Below are 25,618 nucleotides of genomic sequence, written 5' to 3' on the forward strand. Positions count from 1 at the left end.
TGGCAGAAGTTTGTTTTATAGATTATATTCTGTTGTGTAATTCTGTCTCACAAAATCTGTATAGAAAGTGAGCAATCCGATTGCAGAGTTTTCACAAGGGCTCTCATAGGCGTACATGGACTGTTTGAGTTTAGAGGGATGGACGGGGTTAATGCGCACATTTTTCTTTTTTCTGTTTGTTTGGTTCGGGGGGAAGTTTGGGGTTTGATTGTTGCACTAATGTTGGAATTGGTCTTTAAAATTTTATTTTTGACACACAATCTATTTTTTCTAATATGTCAAAATGTAAAATGCTAATATGAGTGGATTGTCTCTCTTCACATGGAATGTGAATGGGTTGGGGCACTCCATAAAAAGAAGGAAGGTTATTTCTCTTCTTAAACGTAAGAAATATGATATGGTGTTTCTTCAAGAAACGCATCTTTCCCCACAGGAAGCTGAAAAATTTGGGAAGATATGGGGTGGACCTGTTTTCTTTAGTGTTGGCTCAAGTAAGAGCAGGGGAGTCATTACACTGATAAGTAAGCATCTACAATTCAAATGTCTCAAACCGATTAAAGATAAATTAGGAAGAGTCATTATTGTTTAAGCAGAAATTGAGGGGCAAAGGTTGATTTTGGCTAATATTTACGCACCTAACGCTGATGATCAGGGCATATTTATAGATCTTGAAGGGATGTTGCAAGCCGCTGGCACCCCTCATGGTATAATATTGGGAGGAGACTTTAATCTTTTGATGGACTCAGCCTTTGATCATAGTGAAGCAAAAGTGTGTAAGCCCCCTAGAGCAACATTGACGCTTCACAGGATGTTTAAAAATATTGGTCTTACAGATATTTGGAGACTTTTGAACCCATCTGGTAGGGACTATACATTTTTTTCCATCAGTCCATAAGATTTATTCTAGAATATATATATTTTTATATATCTAAGTCCCCCAATTCATCTGTTGTTGATTGCTCAATTGGAAACATCTTAGTCTCAGATCACGCCCTGCTGAATTTAGAGATGTTGCCACATACGGAGAAAAAGAAATCATATAGTTGGCGCTTTAATGTATCACTTTTGCAAAATCCTGAATTCCAACAAATGTTAAAGGCTGAAATCAATGTTTATATGGAGATCAACTGTTCCTCAGTATCCTCTGTGGGCGTGGCTTGGGATCACTTAAGGCGATTCTTGGGAGGCACTTAAGGCAGATCATACAGTATGCCTCATTCACCAAAAAATCCAAAGCACGAGAACTCGTGGAGTTGGAACAGAATATTAAAAGTACCGACGCAGAGCTGAAGCACCGAATGTCATCTGATGGCCTCAGAGAATTGACCTGATTGAAATACAGATATAATACTATTTTGTCGCAGAAGGTGGAGTTTTGGCTATTCAGGGCAAGACAGTCATACTTTGAGTCGGGGGACAAAGCAGGGAAGATTTTGGCTAGATATATAAAGCAGAGAGAGATTTTTTCTAACATTCCCTCAGTGAAATCTGCTGGTGGTAAAATATTTACCATGGCCATTGATATTAATAATGCTTTTAAAGGATTCTATCTTGATCTCTATAGCTCCACCTCTTCATCTACTGATGAAGACATTAGAAACTTTGTGGAACAATTAGAACTCCCGATACTGATGACTGAGCAAAAAAAAAATTCACTTGATTCTGAGATAAACTTGGAGGAGCTTTGCGAGGTAATTAAGGCCTTGCCTACAGGCAAGGCTCCGGGGCCAGATGGTTTTACCGCTGAATTTTTTAGATCTTATGCTACAGAACTGGCTCCACTTTTGTTAGAAGTTTATACGGAATCATTCAAGAATGGAAAGCTACTGCCAACCATGACACAAGCCCGGATCAGTCTGATTCTTAAAAAGGGAAAAGATCCAAGCGAATGTAAGAGTTACCATCCAATTTTCCTAATCCAGCTAGACGTTAAAATATTCTCAAAAATTCTGGCTAACCGATTAAATTATGACATCTCTTATACATATAGATCAGATAGGGTTTATTCGGGGCCACAGCTCTTCTGATTACAGTGGGCATTTTAGCAATATCTTGTAGTCAGTGGCGAATGATCAGACTCCAGTCGCTGCCATCTCACTTGACGCCGAAAAGGCGCTTGATATGGTAGAGTGGGATTATCTGTTTAAGATTTTGGAAATATACGGGTTCGAGAATACTTTATAGAAGTTACTTTATTTACTTCCCGGTAGCGGCAGTACAAACAAATTGATTAATTTCAGATTACTTTACTCTGGATAGGAGCAACCAGCAGGGTTGCCCTCTTTCCCCATTATTGTTCTGTCTTGCCCTGCAACCATTAGCAGGTGCGATAAGAAGGGAAGATGATTTTCCAGGGGTGGTGGTGGGAGGTATGGCGAATAAGCTTTTGCTTTACACTGATGATATTTTATTATTCGTCTCCGACTCCATTAGATCTATGCCTTGCCTCCACAGAATTATTAATTCCTTTTCTAAGTTCTCAGGATACAGAGTCAATTGGTCTAAATCCAAAGCTTTGGCTCTGACAGAGTACTGCCCAGTAACGGCTTTTCAGCTGGGCACCTTCCAGTGACCCAAACAGGGCATTAAGTATTTGGGCATTTTATTCCCAGCAAATTTGTCTGATTTAGTTAGTTCATTTTGACCCCTTAATAAAAAGGTTTTCGAGTGATGTGGGCAGGTGGGCTTCATTACATTTATCTATGATTGAGAAGGTTAATGTTATTAAAATGAATTGTATTCCCAAATGTAATTAACTGCTACAACCTCTCCCTGTAGATGTCCCCCTCTCTTATTTCAAGCAATTAGATAGCATAGTGAAGTCCTTCATTTGGAATGGTAAGCATGCTAGATTACATTTCAATAAGTTACATAGGCCGATTGACCAAGGTGGGCTAGGCCTACCCAAGATTTTGTTTTATTATTATTCATTCGGTCTCAGACATTTGGCTTATTGGTCACTTCCACCTGAGAGAGAGCCCCTCCCTGGTTTTGTATTGAACAGGAAGTTCTTGCCCCTATTTTGCCATTGCAAAGCCTTTCTATCAAACTAATCGGAGAAGTTAAGTTACACCCTGTTATCTCACATTTGCATTCGTTATGGACAAAAGTGTCCAGAACTCGGAAATGTATTTAAATGTTGCCTCGAGCATATGGCTGAACCTCAAATTACGTATTAATAAGTCCCCTTTCTGCTGGTCAGAGTGGATTGTGAGTGTTGAGATCCTTTGAAAATTTGGTTCAACATTTTGGGATTCCCAGATCTCAGTTCTTTAAGTATTTACAGCTGCACCACCTGCTCTGTACTATTTTTGAGAGTAGCACACCCCCCCCACCCCCCCCCCATAGCGGCAGATATTCTTGGAGTGGTGATTACTGCTTTTGGAAAAGGTCATGAGGCATCAGTGTATTACTCCCTGCTAATTCAGAGTCTGGGGGACAGAGCTTCAACTTCTCTCAAGAGATTATGGGGTAGGATTCTAAAAAACATTAAGTCTGTATCTAGAGATGCGAGGGTGCGCCTTATGCAATTCAAGATTTTACATAGATTCTATTAGATCCCTAGATTGTATAGGCTTGGTCTTAAAGACACACCCACCTGCTGGCGATGCCAATCAGAAGATTGAGACACAACCCATGTTTTTTAGTGGTGTGTTAATATCCAATAATTTTGGTTGAAGGTTCAGAGTGTTATGTGTGACATATTGGGCACTCAAATTTTATTTTGCCCCAGACTCTGTATTTTGGGCCATGGGGTAGTCATCAATATGGGGGATGAACATATAAAAAAATTGGGTTCTGACCAGTGTTCTGATTGTCAGACAGCTTATTTTAAGGGGATGGAAGTCGGCTGGAGCGCCCTCATTTCCGGAGTAGTGTGCGGAGATGGGGAGGGTGGCAGCTTTCAAGGAGTGTCATGTAGAAGGCTGGGGTTTTGGGATTTGTTTGACAGGAAATGGGGCAGTTATTTAGCATTTTTGGGGGACTCTCGGGGAGGGGCTCTGGAGAAAGAAGTATAGTTTTAATTATGTATGATTATTATATTTTCTCTTTTTTGTGTGTGTGTGTGTATGTGTGTATTCTTATATGTGACCACAGGGGTGTTCTTTGGGGGTCAGGGTGGGGTTGGTGATTGGGGAGGGTGAGGGGTAATAGTGGGGGTTAAATGTTGATTCAATGTATATATGTTGTGTTTTTCTTCATTATACATATTCGAATCAATAAAAAAATGTTAATTGGAAAGACAGGAGTCAGTCAATCTTCGGTTCCTACAAAATCTTTGTTTAAACACTGGACCTTAACACTTACTTAGTTTACAAATTTTAAACCATGACTTGCTCTGCACACAAATAACTACTATTGGCATTACATTCATTTATATTATTTATATTCATTATAGTCATGCTGTTTAGCCACAGGGCCCCCAAAGTGAGCCTGGTTTCTCCCAAGGTTATTTTTCTCCATTAATCAACATCTTATGTAGTTTTGTGTTCCTTGTCACAGTCGCCTTCGGCTTGCTCACTGGGGTTATAAATACAATTATTATTTAATTATTTATTTTTATACACAATTAAAAAATCATATTTAATCAAACTAGACAGTGATGACTCTAAGACTTCATAGATATTACAGTTTCATTTTCTGTTAATACACGATTTTCTGTAAAGCTGCTTTGAAACGATGTGTGTTGTGAAAAGCGCTATACAATTAAAAATGACTTGACTTGATATTATTAGTGATATTACACAAGCTGGGCTTTGAAGGCTGTATCAGTGGTGCATTAGGACTAAACCTAAATCATTAATGTCTTGAAGTGGTATTTACTTAGCTGACTTTTAGTTACTGCTGTCAACACAAAAACACTCTCCAAGAAGTTGCATCTCTTAATTATTATTATTGATTTTAATTCTCAATTTTCTCCCATTTTCTCCCCAATTTGGAATGGCCAATTCCCAATGCGCTCTAAGTCCTCGTGGTGGCGTAGTGACTCGCCTCAATCCAAGTGGCAGAGGACGAATCTCAGTTGCCTCCGTGTCTGAGACCATCACTCCACGCATCTTATCACGTGGCTTGTAGAGCGCATTACCGCGGAGACGTAGGGTGTGTGGCTTCATGTTATTCTCCGCGGCATCCACATACAACTCGGCACACGCCCCGCTGAGAGCGAGAACCACAATTATAGTCATCACGAGGAGGTTACCCCATGTGACTCTACCCTCCCTAGCAACCGGGCAAATCTGGTTGCTTAGGAGACCTGGCTGGAGTCACTCAGCACACCCTGGATTTGAACTCGCGACTCCAGGGGTGGTAGTCAGCGTCAATACACGCTGAGCTACCCAGGTCCCCCGCGTCTCTTAATTATTAAAAATTTGTGTCCCTCATTAAAAGCACCACTGCTAAAAATATTAATGTTGTTGGACGACTAGTCAATTAGTCAACCACCCTTGGCCGACCATGCCTAATTGGTATGGGAAGAACACTTTTTCTAAATAGTTTGATAGTTCACCCAAAGATGAAAATTCTGTCATCATTTACCCAATTTATTAGCTTTAATTTAGAAATTAGATTAATGTATTATCTTGTATGTGCATAAACCTCTTTCTGCATCTTGTGAAGAATCTGTAGGAAACAGAGTTGTGGGTATTCTGGGTTTGCCATCACACCGCTTAATGTTGCAATACTCCCACCGAACAGAGGGGTCAGTGGTGTAGCACCAAGGGGCTTGTTCACCATCTGGGTTCCTGCACAGGTTCCTCCTCAGATCTCTGTATGACAAAATTACAAAAAAAATATAAAATCAGAAGCCAGAATGAAAATAAGTGAGGTCAAAGTTGCAACAGCTCAAGATGAGGCAGTTTGGCATTGACTTTCGAGATGACCACAAACACTCAAAAACTTATTTTGAATGTCTATCAGCCCTTTTCCATTGAAATGGCAATGTTCTTGTACCGAGTCTGTGCTTGGCTGGTTCACGGCCAGGGAAATCTGGAGCCTATTGCAAAATGGCCGTGCTTTTCCACTGACTTAAAAAAGATAGTAGTGTGGTAGTTTTATGTGACTACCTCACCTACCCAAAACAAACCTGGTGTGTCACAGTGTTTGTGTACAGCTTTAACTCCTGTTATTGTGGACATATTTACATACAGAGAAATGCAATCCAACGTTATTACACTGCTCAGCAAGATTGCCAGAGATGACATCAAAATGACTGGTAAAGTGATCACATATTTTGTATCCAATTTTTAATGTTGTTTAACTTGTACTATAAACTGTAACAGTGGAATCGTTGTTATCATTGGTGTAGAAGATGGTTATATTTAGATTTTGCCATAGCAAATAATGTTATGTTTACAACTTTATTGAGAATCCCACCGGTTTACATAATAATAGATAGCTGCAATCTTCTTAAATAAGTGGGTAGTCCCCCTTCCTGAACAAAAAAATGCACAAAATAAGTTGAAAAGAGCGTAAGGAAAGCTAACAAAGTTGGCAAATGTAATAACTTACCGAGATCAGCTACAGAGGTACAGTTTATCTCAAAACACCAACATGCATCATTTCTTGCCTTGTATCCTCATAGACCTTTTTTGTCCTTTTGTGATCACTCTAGCTCATCTTATTGCAAATAGATTGCTCGTTTCAACTGAACGCTTTTGATGTCTGACATTTTTGTAGGTTTTTTATTGTTGTTGCTTTAGAGTGAAGAAGAACTCTTTTCTGCATAAGGTAGCTAATGTTGTTTTTTGGAAAAACTTTACCTGTTGATGATACATTAACCCGCCCTCCACCCCCTGACATAATTCAGTTTCTGCGGATGAGCAAGCTTTTGGAGCTGGGGTGGAACCAGTTTTTCCGCCCTGGAACAGTCTTTACCGGAGTGGAAACGCGCAGAACAGTTCCAAAATTCACACCAGCCCAGGAACTTGCCCCGAACCATGTCAGTAGAAAAGGGCTTTGTGTGTACTACCCAATTAAGAAAAAAAAAAAGATTTGACGACATCACACAAAAAAGTGATATGTCTTACGATTCTGGGAAGTCTTCAGGTGTATAGAAAGGAACATGAGGTTCTCTGGATGCCCAGAACTGGCATTGTCTTCCACTAATGGTCTCTGATATGGCACCATGGTAAGAGCTTCCATCACCTTCATAACATTCCTTGTCCTCAGTAATGAAGGGCTCATCTGGGAATCACATATTTACATTACACATGGCAATTTCAACAGTTTTAGTGGTACATTCAAATAAACAACAAAGAAAAAAGGTTATGTGGTAAGTTGTGTCATGTAATGAGTCCTTAAAAACAGACAAGGTGTAAGCTGATCTCCGCAGCTGGGCACATTGCAGTATTCCCAGCGGGTCTCAGGGTCTGTGGTAAAACACCAGGGCCATTTCTTATTATCAGGATTCCTGCAGTAATTCTGTTCAAGGCCTCTGGAATTGAGAGGTTCTTGTTAATACCTCAATGTCCCTCAAAACCAGTTTATCAAAACTGTCGCTTTGTTGCTTACTTGCATGGGTAGTTCTCTGGGGTTCTTGAATTTTTGTGAGAAGTTTGAGATGCCCAGTTCTGGCAAGTTTTCCCTGATTCTGTCACAGATATAGTACCCCTGTAGGAGCTACCATTTCCAGTCGCACAGGTAAGCTCCGGTACAATTATGGTTGGTTCAGTTGCTACAAGAAAAATATGACCAATGAAGGATGAACTAATTATTTAATGCACAACCTAGAGTTTCAGGCTGACAGAAATGTAGCTTACTGCATTGAGGAATGGAGCAGTAATCCCAACGTTTGGATGGACTTGTGGTGAAGCACCAGGGCTTGGGTTCTCCACTGGGGTTCCTGCAATAGTTCTCCTCCAAATACTTATCAGAATGGCTACAATAAAAATCCCTTTAAAATTAGTACTTGCAAATTTGTCAAAAATAAATAAATAATAATAATAATGTAAAAATTAAAATATTCGAAAGGCACCATTTGGGATTCCTCAGATGCCACACTAGCGGAATATCAAAAGCAGGGTTTTGCGAACCTCTGAGGGTTCATGAGGGAAATGCAAGGGGGTTTGTGAGATGTGATGAGGTTTAATTTACCAAATATGAAAATGTGCTACTAAATTTTTATGTGATATTTTTTTTATTTATTTTTTACTAGCACCAGTGTTTACACCTGAAAAAGTAAGTATATAGCCCTGCTTTAATGGGTGACTTGAGATACTTCTGAGGGTTCTGCCAGTTTGGCATCTAAGGAACCCCAAATGGAGCCTCAAGTACCTTTTCATTGTACATTTATTTCAATAACTCAGTTATGCTATAAATGATAACGTCTCACTCTGAAGGAGAATAGTTGTGGTTGTGGGGGCTCTGAGAGTCCCAGCGTTGGCACATGTATCCATTCTCAGTGGTGAAGACCTTGCCTCTGTAGTTTTCTCCATTGCAGTGCATGCAGTCATCTGAAGACAAACAAGAACAGATTCAGGAGGATGATATCCTACCAAACTATGCAACACACAGTTGTATAATTGGCGTGTTGAATGTACCTGTACACTTCTGGATATTACATTGATCTGTTCTTTTATCTGGATCTGTGGTGTAACACCAGGGACCCCTTTTGTTTCTATTTGGATTTCGACAAAAGTTGGACTCCAGGTCAGCTTTTGGATGTGTCATTGCTGTTATTCTGTGGGAAGGTATTAATGAGGTTAATGGACTGTCCGATCCAGTTGTGTTTCTGTATTTTTTAAGCTGATTCTGTTTTACATAAAAACAGTATCATAGAATTCAAAGTTAGATTAGGACATGAGGACATGTACTTCGGCAAATGGGGGTAATTTCCCTTCCAGCGCTGGCATGTTCTTCCTGATTTTGTTGTGGCTTTTGTCCCTCTGTAGTCTGTGCCAATGCCATTCACACATTCCAGTAAATACACTATATATAGAAATCAATGCATACAAATAAATATAAAAACTCATATCCACATTGATATTGCAACATAATTTTTTTATAAATTCCAAAAAACTTGGGCCTGCAAGAAGTAAATTGTTTCTTGTTTGTGTTTTAATACATCTGTAATTCTACGCAAATGCACTCATTTCAGTTCCTTATTGTGACCATCCATTCCTATGGCTCACTACAGCAGTGGTTTTCATCTAGTGGGTTGTGACCCAAATATAAGTCCCAGGTCTGTTCTGATAAGGTCATGGGCAACAGGGGGAAAGTAATGCTAAATGCAAATAAAATGTATATAACCATATATTCACGCATATTTATGCTAGCAAAATAAAAAGGCTAATCAACTTTGAAAGGGAAGAAAAAACGCTTCCCATGTTTTTGTTGTTGAGGTCAAAGACTGTACATCCAATCAAACAGTATTTTGCCAATTCAAATTCTGCATTTACAGAATTTACCATTTTCCAATGCAGCCCATGCAGTAAATAATTTTGTATATTGTTGTATATTATTTTTTTAAGCTGCTGGATAAACTACACTTTGATTTCTGGGATGGAAGGAAACTTGATTCATAATGTAAGTAATTATGTAAGCTAAAGTAGTGCATGTTGAAAATATTTAAGGCAAGGGCCTTTAAGGTAATCTGATAGTAAACTTTCAGATCTAATTAAATTAATTTGGCTAAAAATTCTTACCCTTTTTCTCATACAGGACAGCATTCTTTGCCTTCATTACTTTTTCATTCTTTGAGTTGACAGGTGACGTTACACAATTCATAAAATAGTCCGAGAATGTAAAAGACCTGCAAAACACACACACTTACATACATAGAATTTCAATAATAGACAAGAGCAAATTAGTCTCGCCTTGACAGACATTTTGTGCGAAGGGGTCTGGTTTATAACGCAGCTTATTCTGGCCAAGAACCACCCACTTAGACTGAAAGAATCGTCTGACCAACATGTAATGTGTTTAATCACTGTTCATATTGTTCCTATGTGTCGTTTAGGGGCAGGTTCATCTGAGATATATATTATACAACACTAACAGACACATAAAAACACACCAAAATAAATAGCGGAAAATATGTAGAGACTAAGTACAGTACAGAAAATAAGTTTCACATAGGAAAACAAAGCAGAATATACAGTGTTTCCTGCACTGCAGTTTAGCTGCAAAAAGTGCGATGATGTGCACTTGCTGTCCAACTTATAAAATACTGGGTGCTCCAAAATAAGGAATAAAGCATGCAACTTTCTATTATATTGTTCTGTATGGGTTGGACTCAAACAACAGTCACAAAGCGAGATATTGCGAGGCAACTCTCATCTTACAAAGCGACCTCTCCATCAGCTCAGTCTACACTAGCCCATCAGGATTTTTCCTGCATTGAACATTTTTTGGCAACCGCCTAAGTGAAATTTCGGGCTGCCGAAGCAAATTCAGTGATATTGGAGTGATTATTTGGATTAGGTTTAAATAGCACCTGCCACACAGTGCAGCTATTTGCCAGTGGCAATTTCTCAGGGCCAGCAAAGCCTTCTCTGCTGGCGTAACATGCCTAATAAATATTTTTTCATCCTTTCATTCTCAATGACCTTTTCGCATATGGATTTTCAATCGCTATCCACTCCTAATTAATCTATAAATGAATAGCAAAAAACAAATTATCCAATCAGAATTTATTCCTCGATGCTTACAAGCAAAGTGTGATAACTGCTTCACAAATTGCATGCCCAAAGCCATGCTTCTTAGCTGAAGCAGCGCATGAGTCTGAGCTCCACCCCCTCAGGCCTTCAGAATTTCCACAGAATCCCTCAACACTGTATTGAATTGGCAGCTAAAGTCAGATTGTCAGCCAATCAGATTGATTTATTTGTTCTTGTGGGTGTGGTCTTTAGGATATGTCCCAACCCAGGCCTTCTAGTTGGCCTTGAGTGACGCAATCACGCTTTAAGTGATGTAATTTGAAAGCGAAGAGCGCGAGATCTTGCTGACGAGTCGGCTGTCATCACTGCCGCTATTGCCATTGAGAAAGAGATCCTTATGGATTTTAAAACCTGAGATGGTCTGCATGATCGTGCGATTGATTAATTAAACAGGAAAGGAGGACTGATTTTCACTTCAAGTAAATTGGTAAGTGCTTTTTGCATTGTTATAGCAACATTAGGAGTTTTCTAAGTGTAAATTAGGCTGCTTGAGCATTCAGTATCGGATCAAGTAGTGAAAAGTGTACCCTGACGAAACAAAATTTATTGCAAGCAAAATTGAAATCGCAAATATTATTAGAGAGCATTTTCTTGGTATTAGACCTCCTTGGTTCTGGTTTTCATGTGTGGATGTGTTTTTACAATTTCAATTGGTATTATTAATTGACGTCTTATTCATTGTGAAACTGTGTTTTCTTAATGGCATGAATCGCACTGAAGGCCTAGATTAAACTGCACGGGCCGCGGCTGCTATTTGCTCTCCAATAGTATGGTGGAAACGCAGAAATTAAAGACAAACTGCACCTCCTGTGTTGCTGCAGTGGTGTGAGGTGTAATGATGGTGTGACTATGCTTCTTTCGTACAGATGACCCGGCTTCGATTCCACCTTTTGTCCCACTTTTTTCCATCAGGTTTTCTCTCTCCACTATTAATATTCCTTTAATACTAATAATAACACATGAAAAAGAATATAAAGAGTGATTTCCTGGCAGTGATCGCTACAACACTATGGCCATTTTCCAAATGGCATATTTGTGTCCTTAAGAAGGGGACGCCACTCGAAGGGTCGTTCCAAACGAAAGTAGGAAAATATTTTTTTTCATGAAGGGCCCTTCCACAAGGCTCTTATTGAAAGGTATGTTTATATGGTAATGTCATGCTCACTTCAGAGTGTCCACATTAAGAGCTCTGTCCTTTCGCAGGGCAGTTTAATGACAAAAACGTCAAATGTAGCAACTTTTTTTCCTGCACCATCAAAATGTCATTGTGACACCGTTTAGGTACGTTATACTATCATATTTATATTTTAGATTCCCTAACCACACCTCATCCCTAAACCTAACAACTAATAAACAATATAAAACATGTAAGAGGCAAGTAAATGTAATATGCAATAAAATGTAATCATTTTATTTACATTACACTATAATCTAGACATTTTACACCTGACCCTACCCCATACGCCTAAACCTAACCAAAAAGATAACAACAATATAATCAACCAACAATATAAAAGACATAAGCAGATACAAGTACGATCACAATGATTAATTTAAAAAATTGACCGTAAAAGTTTTCTAAATAACTAATGAGTATTCATACGATAGCTCAGTGTGAGGAACAGAGTGAAACTGAAGGATTAATCACTAAAAACCTTCCTCTCTGTGAAGGCAGTCTCATCATCTCATTCAAAAATATGTATCCAAAAATTAGAATGCCGCATTTGGTCACATGACACGAGGGCAATGATATTTGACATCACTGACGTCACAGCTGTCTTAACCGGTCTAAACACTTCTTGAGGCAGCAATTTTAAATGTTTAAATGAGCTGCAGCTCAGGATCTGACTGATACGGCGGATGGGAGCACTGATTGTCTTACAAAGCGATCACATGGCATCGGAAGATCCGGAGTACAGCGCAGAAATACAGTAGCATGGATTATTTTGTGACTATTTTTACCGTATTTTTCACATTTTTTGAGCTGCAACTCAGACATTTTTCCACTGCACAAAAAACAAAAAAACAATGGGGAAAGAAGCAATAAATAAATAAAGCATTGAGTAAATAATAGCATAATTTTTTTTTAATTATTTTTATTAAAATTTTCTTTGGTGTTGGGTTAAGCAATGGAGTGCTCCGAAATGAGTTAAATCTGGCATCAGTGACATACTACCTACACTACTTTTACTGCTTACTGCTATGTATGGCAGAAATAGTGAAAGTAGTATGGTAGTATGCCATTTAAAACAAGGCCAATGTCTTGTTCTGCTTTTAGCATTAGCATTGCCCACTTAATAATACTTCAACTGAATTGTCCGGTAACTTTGAGCAGAGTGTTGACTGACTTTCCATGGGAGAACTCCAAAAAGCTAGCCTAACACACCTCATCATTGCCATGATCTATCGTGTGTTTGGCTTTTAGGTGATCTATGAATGAAAGTGTCCAATAACAGGAGAGCTACTGAGATTAAGCGAGTAGTATTAAGCGGGTCATGTGATGCTAATATGGCTGCCCCATGAGGCGCCCCTGCTCAATATAGACTAAAAGAGCTTTTATAAGGTATAAGGCTTTTATATACTGATATGACTGAACTCTACATCTCACATGTGTGGTCATGATTTTTTACTTATTTGCATGTTTCAAAATTACTATTCATTTCTTTAGAAGAAACATTTTTTTAAATAAGGAAATAAATTACTGAGTGAACCTTTACAGAAAATGTCAGACATTTTAAATAAGTTGCATGCGTTAACACATTAATTTTGACAGCTCTATAAAATACAAATTAGGTGAGTTGTGAACTGAACCTGCATGGAAATGACGTCTCTTTGTTACATCTGGAGGCACATTCTTCTACTGATTTCACTTGATACAATTTGCTGGTTCTTTTCACTATGATGACACCATCAGTTTTTACATATGCATCCAGAACACCTGTGGATTGTAAAAACCAATGGAAAGGGGAGAGTTTTAAGTCACAAAAATTTGTAAATTGATGAGTTACAAACATGTAACCAAATGTTGGTTGCTCAAAAAAGATGTCTAGACAGTTGAATTCTGTGGATTCGGTACATCCACCTAGACTCGATAAAACCAACAAAGCACCAAGGTCCTAAAAAAAAAAAGCCATGTAACCCAAGAAACTTGTAAAGAGATTTTTTAATTATAACCCAAGTACTGCATGTATGCACTCATACTAGGCAAATTGATAATTCACATTATGAAACTTTGTCAACAAATCTCTCTATATCAAAGACTTTTGATAGAAATGGGAAGAACATATTTTCATTAAAGTAATTTTATCACCCAAAAATGACAATTCTGTCATCATTAACTCACTCGATTACTTTTCATTTAGAAATGAGATATAATTTATTAGCTTGTATGTGGATGAACCTCTTTCTGCATCTTGTAACTGATCTGTAGGAAGCTGAGGTTTGGATATGCCAGGTTTGCCGTCACACATCCGAATGTTACAATACTCCCACCGAACAGAGGGGTCGGTGGTGTAGCACCAAGGGGCTTGTTCACCATCTGGGTTCCTGCACAGGTTCCTCCTCAGATCTCTGCATGTTAGGACAAAAATATAAAATCAGGAAACCAGAGTGAAAATCAGTGGAGTCAAAGTTGTAACAGTTTAAGATGATGCAGTGTGACATAGTCTTTCAAGACCACCACATACACTCAGATACTGAATTTGATGTCTATGTGTGCTAACCACATAACAAAAATACTGGAATACCACAACACATGACACAAACAATAGCTTTAAAGGCATAAAGTGAAGTGTCTTACGCTTCTGGGAAGACCTCAGGTGTAAAGAAAGGAACATGTGGTTCACTGGATGTCCAGAACTGGCACTGTTTTCCACTAACGGTCTCTGAAATTTCACCACGGTACGAGCTTCCATCACCTTCATAACATTCCTTCCCCTCAGGGATGAACGGCTCCTCTGGTAATCACAGATTAACTTTACATATGGCACTTTTAACAGCAAATTAAATAAACAGCGAAGAAAGAAAAACAAAATCTTTATCTTATGTGATACATTTTTGATTCATGTAATAATTATTTTATAACAGACCAGGTCCAGGCTGATCTCTGCAGCTGGGCACAGTGCAGTACTCCCAGCGGGTCTCAGGGTCTGTGGTATAACACCAGGGACTTTTTTCATTATCAGGATTCCTGCAGTAATTCCCTTCAAGGCCTCTGGAATGGAAAGGTTCTTCTAGTTAAAGGGTAAAGTTTATTGTTAAGGGGAAAGTGGTTATTTTTTTTGTTTTTGTTTTTTGTTTTATTGAGCCATTTTATTCTTCCAGTTTAAAAGCAGAAGTTTAAGTGACTAGGAATGGGTGAGATTGCACATTTTTGTTTTATATTTTTCAGCCTATTGACGATATTCGATATACATCTTGATAACTAGGTATTTGCTCTGAAATGGCTCAAAAGAGGAACCATAATTTCATCCAAACAGCCACTGTAGCCAAGTATGTAGATTTAATTTATTAAAGGCATAGAATAAAAATCTATTTTAAAATAATGAAGGCATGTTTCCTCAGTTTTTCACTAAATTATCTCAAAGGAGAATGAGTTCTAATCATTTCCATTGATATGCACATTTATATAATATATACTGTATAATGATACATAGTAGCTTAATAAAAAGCATTTTTTTACCTACATTTATTTTTACTTAAACATTTTTTGTGAATAAACAAGGTGGCGCTTTTATTTTGACGTCACTTTCACCTGGAGCTTTTATTTTGACATGGAAAGTGTTGTGTGTCATTCACAATGTTTCTCATCTGGTGAAACGATTTCATCTCTTCCTTTTGTTATCCAGTGCTAGCTTTGAAGATTTGTATAATAACTTGTAGCGGTTACTAATGTTTGGAATTGCGAATGCTTAAAACCTGCAGTACTTTTATTTCGCAATGCACACAATCTGCTCTAAAAGCGCTAAAAACACGAGCCCATAAGCCCCGCGTATACACAGAACAGTGCAACTTCTGAAGTGCACACAGACATGTTTATCTGTCTTTCACTGCAGCCTTTTGCAGTTTAATAATCACATATGAACATAAAACCGTTTTGATTGGTTGTGTAGCCCTGAAGGATTGTGAAATTAGTCAACTGATGCTCTTTATGAAGCTAAATGGCCAAATAAAAAGCATTTTAAAATCATTGTTATATAAACGATTTTGCTTAATTTTATATCGTCAGCAAAATCATCACAATTATATCATTAATATTCTATATATTGCCCAGCCCTAGAAGCAACGTCACAAAAATACAGATATATGCATGAACTCTGAGTTGTAATTGGTAGGACAGTACACATGTACGTTAGTAGATTCTGAGCGTTTTTTCACATTATTCACGAGAAGGAACGCTTCCATCCAATCACTGCGCTGCCTCATGCATGAGCTCACATTACTATGGAAAATTCTAAATCATTCACAGACGTAACAGCTTTTCCAGGCAGGCGAAAAGACTTCAGGCACTTGGGTAACAGTAATATGAGATACTTTTACACAAAACACCAAGGTGAGATCCAAATCACTCATCAAAATGGACCACAGTTCATAACCGCACCGAAGCGAGCATGTTTGTTGACCGGCCACTGTTGTGCTCCAAACATAAAGCAGCTGTGTTTGAAGAGAGGCTGTTCTGTTTAGATGGTGCACATTTTTCATGGCGTCTTTTTGCAGTGCGTCTGATTATGGACAGGATAACACGACAGCTTTTTCAAAACCAGCGGACAATGATGAAAACCGAAAACTCAAAGTCATGTCAGCTCTCTTTTTTGTATGAGGGCACGCTGGCTAGTTGTGACTGACATGTTGTTGTAGACACGTGTAGAACCATAAGGAGATGTTCCGTTATACACAAGTCCAGATGGTTGTGTAAGTAGTTTTAACTTGCATGATATGACTTACGTTATAGTAGTAGAATGACCATATACTGTTTGCACAATGTTATCAAACTAAACTTTTTGATTGCACAATGTTGTCATGCTTATCAAGTAAAATAATGGTATTTTACATTCTGTGTATTCTCCTGTTCTTCTTTCAAGGGGGAAATTTGTCTTAATTCACAGTAAGACAAGATTGACATCGAAGATCAGTCATAAAGTCAAATATTGCTTTGTATTCTGTTATTGGGGAAGAGGAAATAACTTTAACCCTTACCTCTTCAAGTCACACAATGTCGAATGAAAAATACTGCTTTAAAAATTATATAAAACTCAGGCCATACTGTGCTTGCATAACGTTGTTGAATGCAAACACAAACAATAAAAGACTGTCAAATGATTTAATAGATACATAAAAAGGAGGAACCCATCCACAAGAACACAGAGTTGAACCAATACAGTGTTCCAGAAGTATCCAAAATAAAGACAACTGTCTCATCAGAGCTTTGTGTGAACTGTGAATATAATGACAAGTGCATAGCCAGTCTCTCTCTGTGCCGGTTGCGCGGAAGCTGATTTAGATAGCTTTAGTTAGATTACGTTAACATTCAAACTGTGGAAGGAGACACACAGGAGAAATATTTATGTTGATAAATAGTCAGTCACCGTGATTTTGACAATCTTGGAAGCTGGTTTGGTATAAATTGGCCATATTGACTATGGATTATTGTTCTGATGATGTCACAACCAGACCTGTTTGCAACCCCCCCAATTCAAAACTGGTTCTGGTGCCTGTGAAAATATCCAAATCTTTTTGAGATTTGCAAAGTATTCTATTGTTTTCACTCTTCAAACTTTTTTCCCCATGACTGATATACAGCATAGTTCCCTCAAAACCTGTTTTCATCTCCACTCATAATGTGAAGTTCATTCATCTCTCTTGTAGCTCTTGACCCCCTCCCATGCTCCCACTTCCCACCCCATTTTTACATATTTTCACACCCATTTCATAAGCCTTTTTTCAGTCTGAAGTGTGAATGACTGGTGCTGAACTAGGGGGGTTTCATGACACTTTAATGCCTGTGATTCCTCAACTGCATGGACAGTGTTCACTGGGGAGAAGGAAGGGTCGGCGGCGGCCAGGGAAGAGAGGACTGGAAACGGGGGAACAGCCTCAGAAGCATTGACAGGTAGTGCTGGTGGCTGGGGAACAGCCTCCATGACCTTTGAAGCGCCTCGAGGGGAGCTGCAGAAGTGAGGGAAGGTGCCTCCAGGGACGCTGCAGTGGCGAGGGCAGGTGCCACCAGGGGGCAACAGCAGTCCTCCATCTATGACGACACTTGGCTCATGGTGAATCCGAGGGAAGGCAGGGCACAGACAAAGAGGATTTATCCGGTGTGAAGGAAGGGCCTCCATCTCTTTTAGCTGGCAAACGTGGTTCACAACTCCCCAATAGGGCCACAAAATGGCCACCCTCAGCTTTTCCGAGCTGAGAGGCTTGTCAAGTTTGGCTAGGAATAGGTGTTTGAGGAGAGTCTCACGCAAGCACAGCTCCTTGGCTGCATTGAGGAGAGCCACGGCATACTTAGCAATGGGTCAAATGTCTTGGGGGCAGTCCAAAAATGTGGTGTTCAGAGTTGTACTTCAGGACTCTGACTCCTGCCTGATAGGAGCGGGGCGGAGAAACTGACCCATAGAACAAGTGCTGACTGTGTGCTTGGTTCAAAGCTGGCTGGATTCTTCTGTCAGGTTTTGAACTAATTAACCCTATCACAGACAGTCAAAAATCTTTAAAATATTTATTATGGGGAAAAAATACAAAAACAAGATGCAAAAGAACAAAAAAAGGCCCAGACTGTTGCCAACAGATCAGTAAATGAAAACACCCATAAGAGGGCAAAACCAAAAAGCAAAAACAAACAAACTGGCAAACAAAACAACAAAAGGAAAAACAGAAAGAACTGGACCAAAATTCGGATTAAAAAAAATAAGAAAACAGTGTCAAAGAAAGTATCCATACAGACGGGGACACACAAAGGACAAGGAACAGTGAGAAAAAATCCAGACAGAGTACACAAGGGGAATATAAAGAGGTAGAAATTAGGAGGCAAACAAGCAGGTAAGGCAAATAAACAGATAATGAGGGAAACGAGGGGGCGGGGTCAGGGAATGACAAGGAAAGAAACAAGCAGGGCAGTGAGCATGATACACAACAAAGCAGAAGAAAAATAAACAGTATAATAAGAGTGTCAGTATCCTGCCACTAAAGTGAAAAATAAGACCAGGCAGAGATGGCAAGATTATGACACAACATCCCTCAAAACCACTTTATCATAATAATATTGATGCTTACTTGCATGGGTATATCTCTGCAGTTGAAACATGTTCATGAGGATATTGAGATGCCCAGTTCTGGCAAGTTTTCCCTGATTCAGTCACAGAAATAGTACCCCTGTAGGAGCTACCTCTTCCAGTCGCACAGGTAAGCTCTGGTACAATTGTGGGTGGTTCAGTTGCTACAAGAAAAATATGACCAATGAATGATGAACTAATTATTTGATGCACAACCTAGAATTTCAGGCTGACAGAAATGTAGCTTACTGCATCGAGGAATGGAGCAGTAATCCCAACGTTTGTTTGGAGTGGTGGTGTAGCACCAGGGCTTGGGTTCTCCTTCTGAGTACCTACAATAGTTCTCCTCCAAATACATCTCAGGATGACTATAAAAACACACTTCATCAAAATTTGTATTAGCACACATTCATAAATAAGAACAAAAATGTAAACATTTAAAGATTCTTGAGGCACCATTTGGGGCTCCTCAGATGCCACATTGGTGGCACATGCTAAAGAACTGCTTACAGTTCTCTTAGAAACGTACTCAAGTTTGTTGCGGTTGGCGCGTAGCTCAAGTTTGTGTTTGTAGCCTGCTAGCCTACATAGCATTTTCTATTTTTAACCTTCTAGTCTTTAATCTCTGCTATCTTAGTCTTATTTCCGCTTTTCTACTTTCATCATGATGCTACTACATCACACAATGTTTTTCTGCGTTTTCCACACTAATTATTGCATCGATCTCAAACCTCTGCTACTCAGGAACCTGTACAACAAAAAACTGTGGTAAGTCATGGAACCAACACGTTATAGCTACTGCATTCCATGCCACATGTTTAGCATAGCTTCATCCATCACCAGTGATGAATTTACATGCAATAAATGTAAAGAATTTACTAGGCTGAAGGAGAAGATTGATGAGTTAGAGACACGCATCCAAACGCTAGTGGAGGTCAGTGAGAAAGTGAAGCCGCTGGATAACGTTTCAGGTGCGGGTAGTTCAGCAAGCCATGCACACACTTTGGTTCCGGCAGTAGAGCCATTGCAGCTGGGCAAATAGACTAGGGGGGCATAGTCATAGGACAAAGCAACACCACACTTCCATTCCTGTAAGGATTTCCAACAGATTCTCCACACTCAGTGATGCAACCACTGAGAATCCTGTTGAAAGGGCCTTGGTTATAGGGGATTCCATTTTAAGGAACATGGAAATAGAGATGCCAGCCGCCATTATCAAGTGTGTCCCATAGGCCAGAGTGCCTGACATCAGATCAAATTTAAAAGTGCTGGCTAATTCTAAATGTAGATTTTGACTGTTATTCACGTAGGAACTAATGATGTCCAGCTTCGCCAATCGGGGATCACTATAGATAACGTTAAAGAGGTGTGTAAAATTGCAAAAATTATGTCAGACACTCCATTATGCTATGGCCCCCTCCCTGCTTATTGAAGTGACGAGACATATGGTAGATTATCATCACTGAATGGCTGGATGTCCGAGTGGTGTTCGGAGAATAGCATAGGATTTATAGACAATTGGACAAGTTTTTGGGGGTAGACTTGACCTGCTAAAGAGAGATGGTCTCCATGGTGTCACTCTCCTCTCTAGGAATTTTGACTCACTGGGGCCCAGTTCCAAAGGATTGGTCTATACCCACCAAGCTACTGAAAGAGGTGTTTCCTGTAAACTTAGAACCTGTTTTCAGTATTATTATCTCCTCGTTATAGTCAGGATTTAAGTCCTATCATAGTACAAAGACTACACTTATCAGTGTTACACATGACTTGCTCTTATTATCGAACCACGGCTGTATCCCTCTTCTAGTGCTATTAGATCTAAATGCTGCTTTCAACACCATAGATCACAACATTCTCTTGGATAGGCTTGAGAATTATGTTGGCATTTGCAGACAGGCATTAGCATGGATAAGGTCCAATTTATCCAACCGCTACCACTTTGTGTAAATGAGTAGGAATATGGAGTGCCACAGGGCTCAGTATTAGGTCCTCTGCTTTTCTCCTTGCATATGCTTCCCCTGGGAGACATTATTAGAAACCACGGAACTAGTTTTCACAGCCGACGATACTCAGCTGTATATTTCCTTGAGACTAGTGATCGACCGATATGTTTTTTTTTTAATGGCCGATGCAATATCTAGAGAGCAGGATGGTTGATATGCTGATATAATGCAGATATATATATACATTATATATATATATATATATATATATATATATATATATATATATATATATATATATTACACACCGCTCAGGCACAACATTAATACCACCTGCCTAATATTGTGTAGGTCCCCCTTGTTCTGCCAAAACAGCGCCAACCCAAACAAAGCATTTTGAGATGATAATCTTTTTACCACAATTGTACAGAGCGGTTATCTGAGTTACCATAGACTTTGTCAGTTCGAACCAGTCTGGCCATTCTCTGCTGACCTCTCTCATCAACAAGGCGTTTCTATCCACAGAACTGTCCCTTACTGGATGTTTTTTGTTTATGCCATCATTCTGAGTAAATTTTAGAGACTGTTGTGTGTGAATATCCCAGGAGATCAGCATTTACAGAAATACTCAGACCAGCCCATCTGACACCAATAATCCTTCATGTGATTATCTAATCAGCCAACTGTGTGGCATCAGTACAGTGCATAAAATCATTCAGATATGGGTCAGGAGCTTCAGTTAATGTTCACATCAACCATCAGAATGTGGGAAAATTTTGATCTCTGTGATTTGGACTGTAGCATGATTGTGCCAGATGGGCTCTGAGTATTTCTGCAACTGCTGATCTCCTGAGATTTTCATGTACAACAGTCTGTGCAGTCGCGCTGTGAATACTTTCCGGATGCACTGTATGTATATATATATATATATATATATATATATATATATATATATATATATATATATATATATATATATATATATATATGTATATACACACACACACTGGCAGCCAAAGGTTTGGAACAGATTTTGCTCTTATGGAAAGAAATTGGTACTTTTATTCACCAAAGTGGCATTCAACTGATCACAAAGTATAGTCAGGACATTACTAATGTAAAAAAAAAACACAGCACCATTACTATTTGAAAAAAGTCATTTTTGATCAAATCTAGACAGGCCCCATTTCCAGCAGCCATCACTCTAACACCTTATCCTTGAGTAATCATGCTAAATTGCTAATTTGGTACAAGAAAATCACTTGCCATTATATCAAACACAGCTGAAAGCTATTTGGTTCGTTAAATGAAGCTTAAGATTGTCTTTGTGTTTGTTTTTAAGTTCCACAGTATGTGGGCAAATTTCGCCATTTCGCTTCTATTCCGCAACACTCCCATAACGTGAGTCACATTCATTTATCGGGATGATTGGGACCACAGTCGGCTTCGATGTGTATCGTGCAGTCTGACATAATGTCAGTGTGCCGTGGCGATATCAATGATATCAAAAATCAATTTTGCTCGCATGTCCCCTCCGTGTGCGAATGATGCGAAGATCTATTGGGATTTTACTAAAGTTTGTCACTGAAAAGTTTTGCTCACAGACTTGGCACTAAACGGCACATGTAGCCTCACGAATGGACACGGAGTGGCTGCATCACACTTTTCTTTGAGCATAATATTGCACTATTGAGCGCTAAGTATTTTATTTATTTATTTTTCGAAGAGGAGAGAAAAGGCAAGGTTGCCAGATTGCATAAATTGAGTAAGGAAATATTTCACCTTTTGTCAATTTGTACAAGTATAAATTTCTGCTTGGGGTGTTCCATCTAATTATCTGGCAACCCTGAGAATATTACAAGCTTGTGAATGCGCGATAGGTCCCAAAGCCAGATAAATGAAAGATCTAATAAAAAACGTTCATGATAATTGGACCCGCGGGCAGTAGTTTGCCCTGGTCTGCAATTGAGGGTGTATAAGTAAAGCTTTATTTAGCACCCTCAAGCACCCCTGAGTGTTTGGGAATCATTCAACAATGGAGCTTGTATTTGCCACTCATTACATATAAACATTATGACACAGTTTTCTATTATTTTTACATTTCAGTTGATATTTTTATTATATTTTATTTATATAAAAATTAAGACATGTGTTTATTAACAATTAACTTTAAAAACCAAGCATGCCAAATACCTCAAAACATGTGAATATGCACAAAAAGGAATGATGACATTTAATGCATTGCCATGGCAACAGTATTTAAGATATCAAGAATCCCTTCAGAATTTTATATCTGCACTGTCTTGACATTATTCTAAAATTGTTTGAAGCAATTCAGGTTAACATAATAGGGATATTTCAAAGTCTGTTAAAAGTGATATGGGTTTCAGAATTGGGTGTGGCAAAATGGCTCGATAGCGCCACCTACAAACTTTCAATGATGTGCGCTTTACACTAAGTTTCACCTATACTTAAGAAAATCTGTACACGTGTAAGATGCCAATACCTACAAAAAAGTATCTTGGACCCATGCACTAAACTCAACAGGAAGTCAGCCATTTTGATTTTTCTCTTAAATTTTTGCTCAGTTTTTGCCATTTCCAGGCCTCGTACTTTAACAAACTCCTCCTAGAGATTTCATCAGATCTACTTCATATTTGGATATTCTAATCTAAAGGCCTTGGTGATGCTAAATTGCAAAGCTTTTGAGTTTTCACTGCATGGCGTGGCCGTGACACTCAGGGAAGTTTGATGTTTCGCCATGAAACAGGAAGTTGTTATAACTCATACATACAATGTCCAATCTGCCCCAAACTTCACATGTTTGATAATAGTCCCAGCCTGAATACATCTATGTGCCAATATTCAGTTATAGTCATAGTGCCACCTACTGGCTACAGCCAATTCCAAGTCTTGTACTTTAACAAATTCCTCCCAGAGATTAAATCAGATCAACATTATATTTAGTCAGTCTTAATCTAAATTCCTTGGTGATGTTAAATTGCGAAGTTTTTGAGTTTTCGTTGAAGGGCGTGTCCGTGGTGGCCTGACAAAATTTGATATGAAATGAGTCACATTTTTGAGACCTAAACATGCTCGAAAACTCATGAAACTTTGCACACATCTCAAAAGTGGGGAAAATGTACATCTGATACTGGTTTTAGAATTAACTGTGGCAAAATGGCTCGATAGCGGCACCTACAAAATTTCAATGAAGCAGCCCTCACGCCATGTTTCACCTACACATAAGAAAATCAGTAGGCATATGTAACATGTCAACACCTACAAAAAAGTCTCTAGAACCATATCCTAAAAGCCAACAGGAAGTCAGCCATTGTGATTTTTCTTTTAAATTTTTGATCCGTTTTTGCCATTTCCAGGCCTCATACTTTAACGAACTCCTCCTAGAGATTAAATCAGATCAACATCATATTCGGTCAGTCTAATCAAAGCCTTGGCGATGCTAAATTGCGAAGCTTTTGATTTTTCTTTGAAAGGTGTGTCCATGGCGTCCTGACAAATTTCAATGTTTTGCCATGAAACAGGAAGTTGTTATAACTCAAACATAAAATGTCCATTCTGCTCCAAACTTTACATGTTTTATAAGAGTCCCGGCCTGAACACTTCTATATGCCAATATTCAGTTATAGTCATAGCGCCAGCTTCTGGCAACTGGAAATGACATGTTTTACACTGTGATACACGCTTAACAACATTTAAGTGCTAAAAAAAAAAAAAAAAATTGGAGTGACATTCCCCTGGCACAGCAGCCCAAACGTGCACCAGGGTGCGAGGGCCCGTTCATCGCTGCTTGCAGCTTTAATAATAATAATTATTATTATTATTCTGTATTCTTTTCCAAAGTGAAATCGCATTTTTGAGGGCCTAAACATACATTGAAAACTCATGAAACTTTGGACACACGTCAGAAGTGGTGAAAATTTACATCTGATATGGGTTTCACAATGAAGTGTGGCAAAATGGCTCGATAGCGCCACCTACAAAATTTCAACATTGTGCGCCTCATGCTACGTTTCACCTACATGTACGAAACTCGGTGCACATATGTAACATGTTGAGACCTACAAATAACCCAAAACTTAACAAGAAGTCAGCAATTTTGATTTTTCTCTCTAATTTTTGCAATTTTTTTGCCATTTCCAGGCCTCGTACTTTAACGAACTCCTCCTAGAGATTTCATCGGATCGACATCATATTCGGTCAGTCTAATCTAAGGCCTTGACAATGCTAAATTGCGAAGATTTTGAGTTTTCACTGCACGGCCATGGCGGTCTGACAATTTTCGATGTTTCACCATGAAACAGGAAGTTGTTTTAACTCATACATACAATGTCCAATCTGTGCCAAACATCACATGTTTGATAACAGTCCCGGCCTGAATACACCTACGTGCCAATATTCAGTTATAGTCATAGTGCCACCTACTGGCAACAGCCAATTCCAGATCTTGTACTTTAACAAACTCCTCCCAGAGATTAAATCAGATCAACATCATATTCGGTCAGTCTAATCTAAAGGCCTTGGTGATGCTAAATTGCGAAGCTGTTGAGTTTTCTTTGAACGGCATGTCCGTGGCGGCCTGGCATATTTCAATGTTTCGCCATGAAACAGGAAGTTGTTGTAACTCAAATATACAATGTCCAATCTGCCCCAAACTTCACATGTTTGATAACTGTCCCAGCCTGAATACACCTACTTGCCAATATTAATTTATAGTCATAGCACCACC

The 25,618-nt window shown here is 38.9% G+C and overlaps 1 protein-coding gene across 3 annotated transcripts in view; it reads right to left on the bottom strand.

Moving 5' to 3' along the window:
* LOC127409864 (apolipoprotein(a)-like) overlaps nt 1-25,618 on the bottom strand; it is a 79,190-nt gene that overhangs the window by 46,527 nt on the left and 7,045 nt on the right. For all 3 annotated transcript variants that reach the window (XM_051644773.1, XM_051644775.1, XM_051644774.1), the window contains exons 8-22: nt 19,175-19,293; nt 18,927-19,089; nt 14,744-14,868; nt 14,455-14,611; nt 14,056-14,225; nt 13,467-13,593; nt 9,642-9,748; nt 8,811-8,925; nt 8,538-8,677; nt 8,330-8,450; nt 7,758-7,876; nt 7,510-7,672; nt 7,308-7,432; nt 7,026-7,182; nt 5,596-5,765 (exon numbers count right to left, since the gene is read on the bottom strand). In XM_051644773.1, coding sequence (XP_051500733.1) covers nt 5,596-5,765; nt 7,026-7,182; nt 7,308-7,432; nt 7,510-7,672; nt 7,758-7,876; nt 8,330-8,450; nt 8,538-8,677; nt 8,811-8,925; nt 9,642-9,748; nt 13,467-13,593; nt 14,056-14,225; nt 14,455-14,611; nt 14,744-14,868; nt 18,927-19,089; nt 19,175-19,293 — 2,078 coding nt within the window. The remainder of the gene's footprint in view (nt 1-5,595; nt 5,766-7,025; nt 7,183-7,307; nt 7,433-7,509; nt 7,673-7,757; nt 7,877-8,329; nt 8,451-8,537; nt 8,678-8,810; nt 8,926-9,641; nt 9,749-13,466; nt 13,594-14,055; nt 14,226-14,454; nt 14,612-14,743; nt 14,869-18,926; nt 19,090-19,174; nt 19,294-25,618) is intronic.

The sequence above is a fragment of the Myxocyprinus asiaticus genome, chromosome 19, assembly GCF_019703515.2.
Source record: "Myxocyprinus asiaticus isolate MX2 ecotype Aquarium Trade chromosome 19, UBuf_Myxa_2, whole genome shotgun sequence".
Taxonomy (NCBI): domain Eukaryota; kingdom Metazoa; phylum Chordata; class Actinopteri; order Cypriniformes; family Catostomidae; genus Myxocyprinus; species Myxocyprinus asiaticus.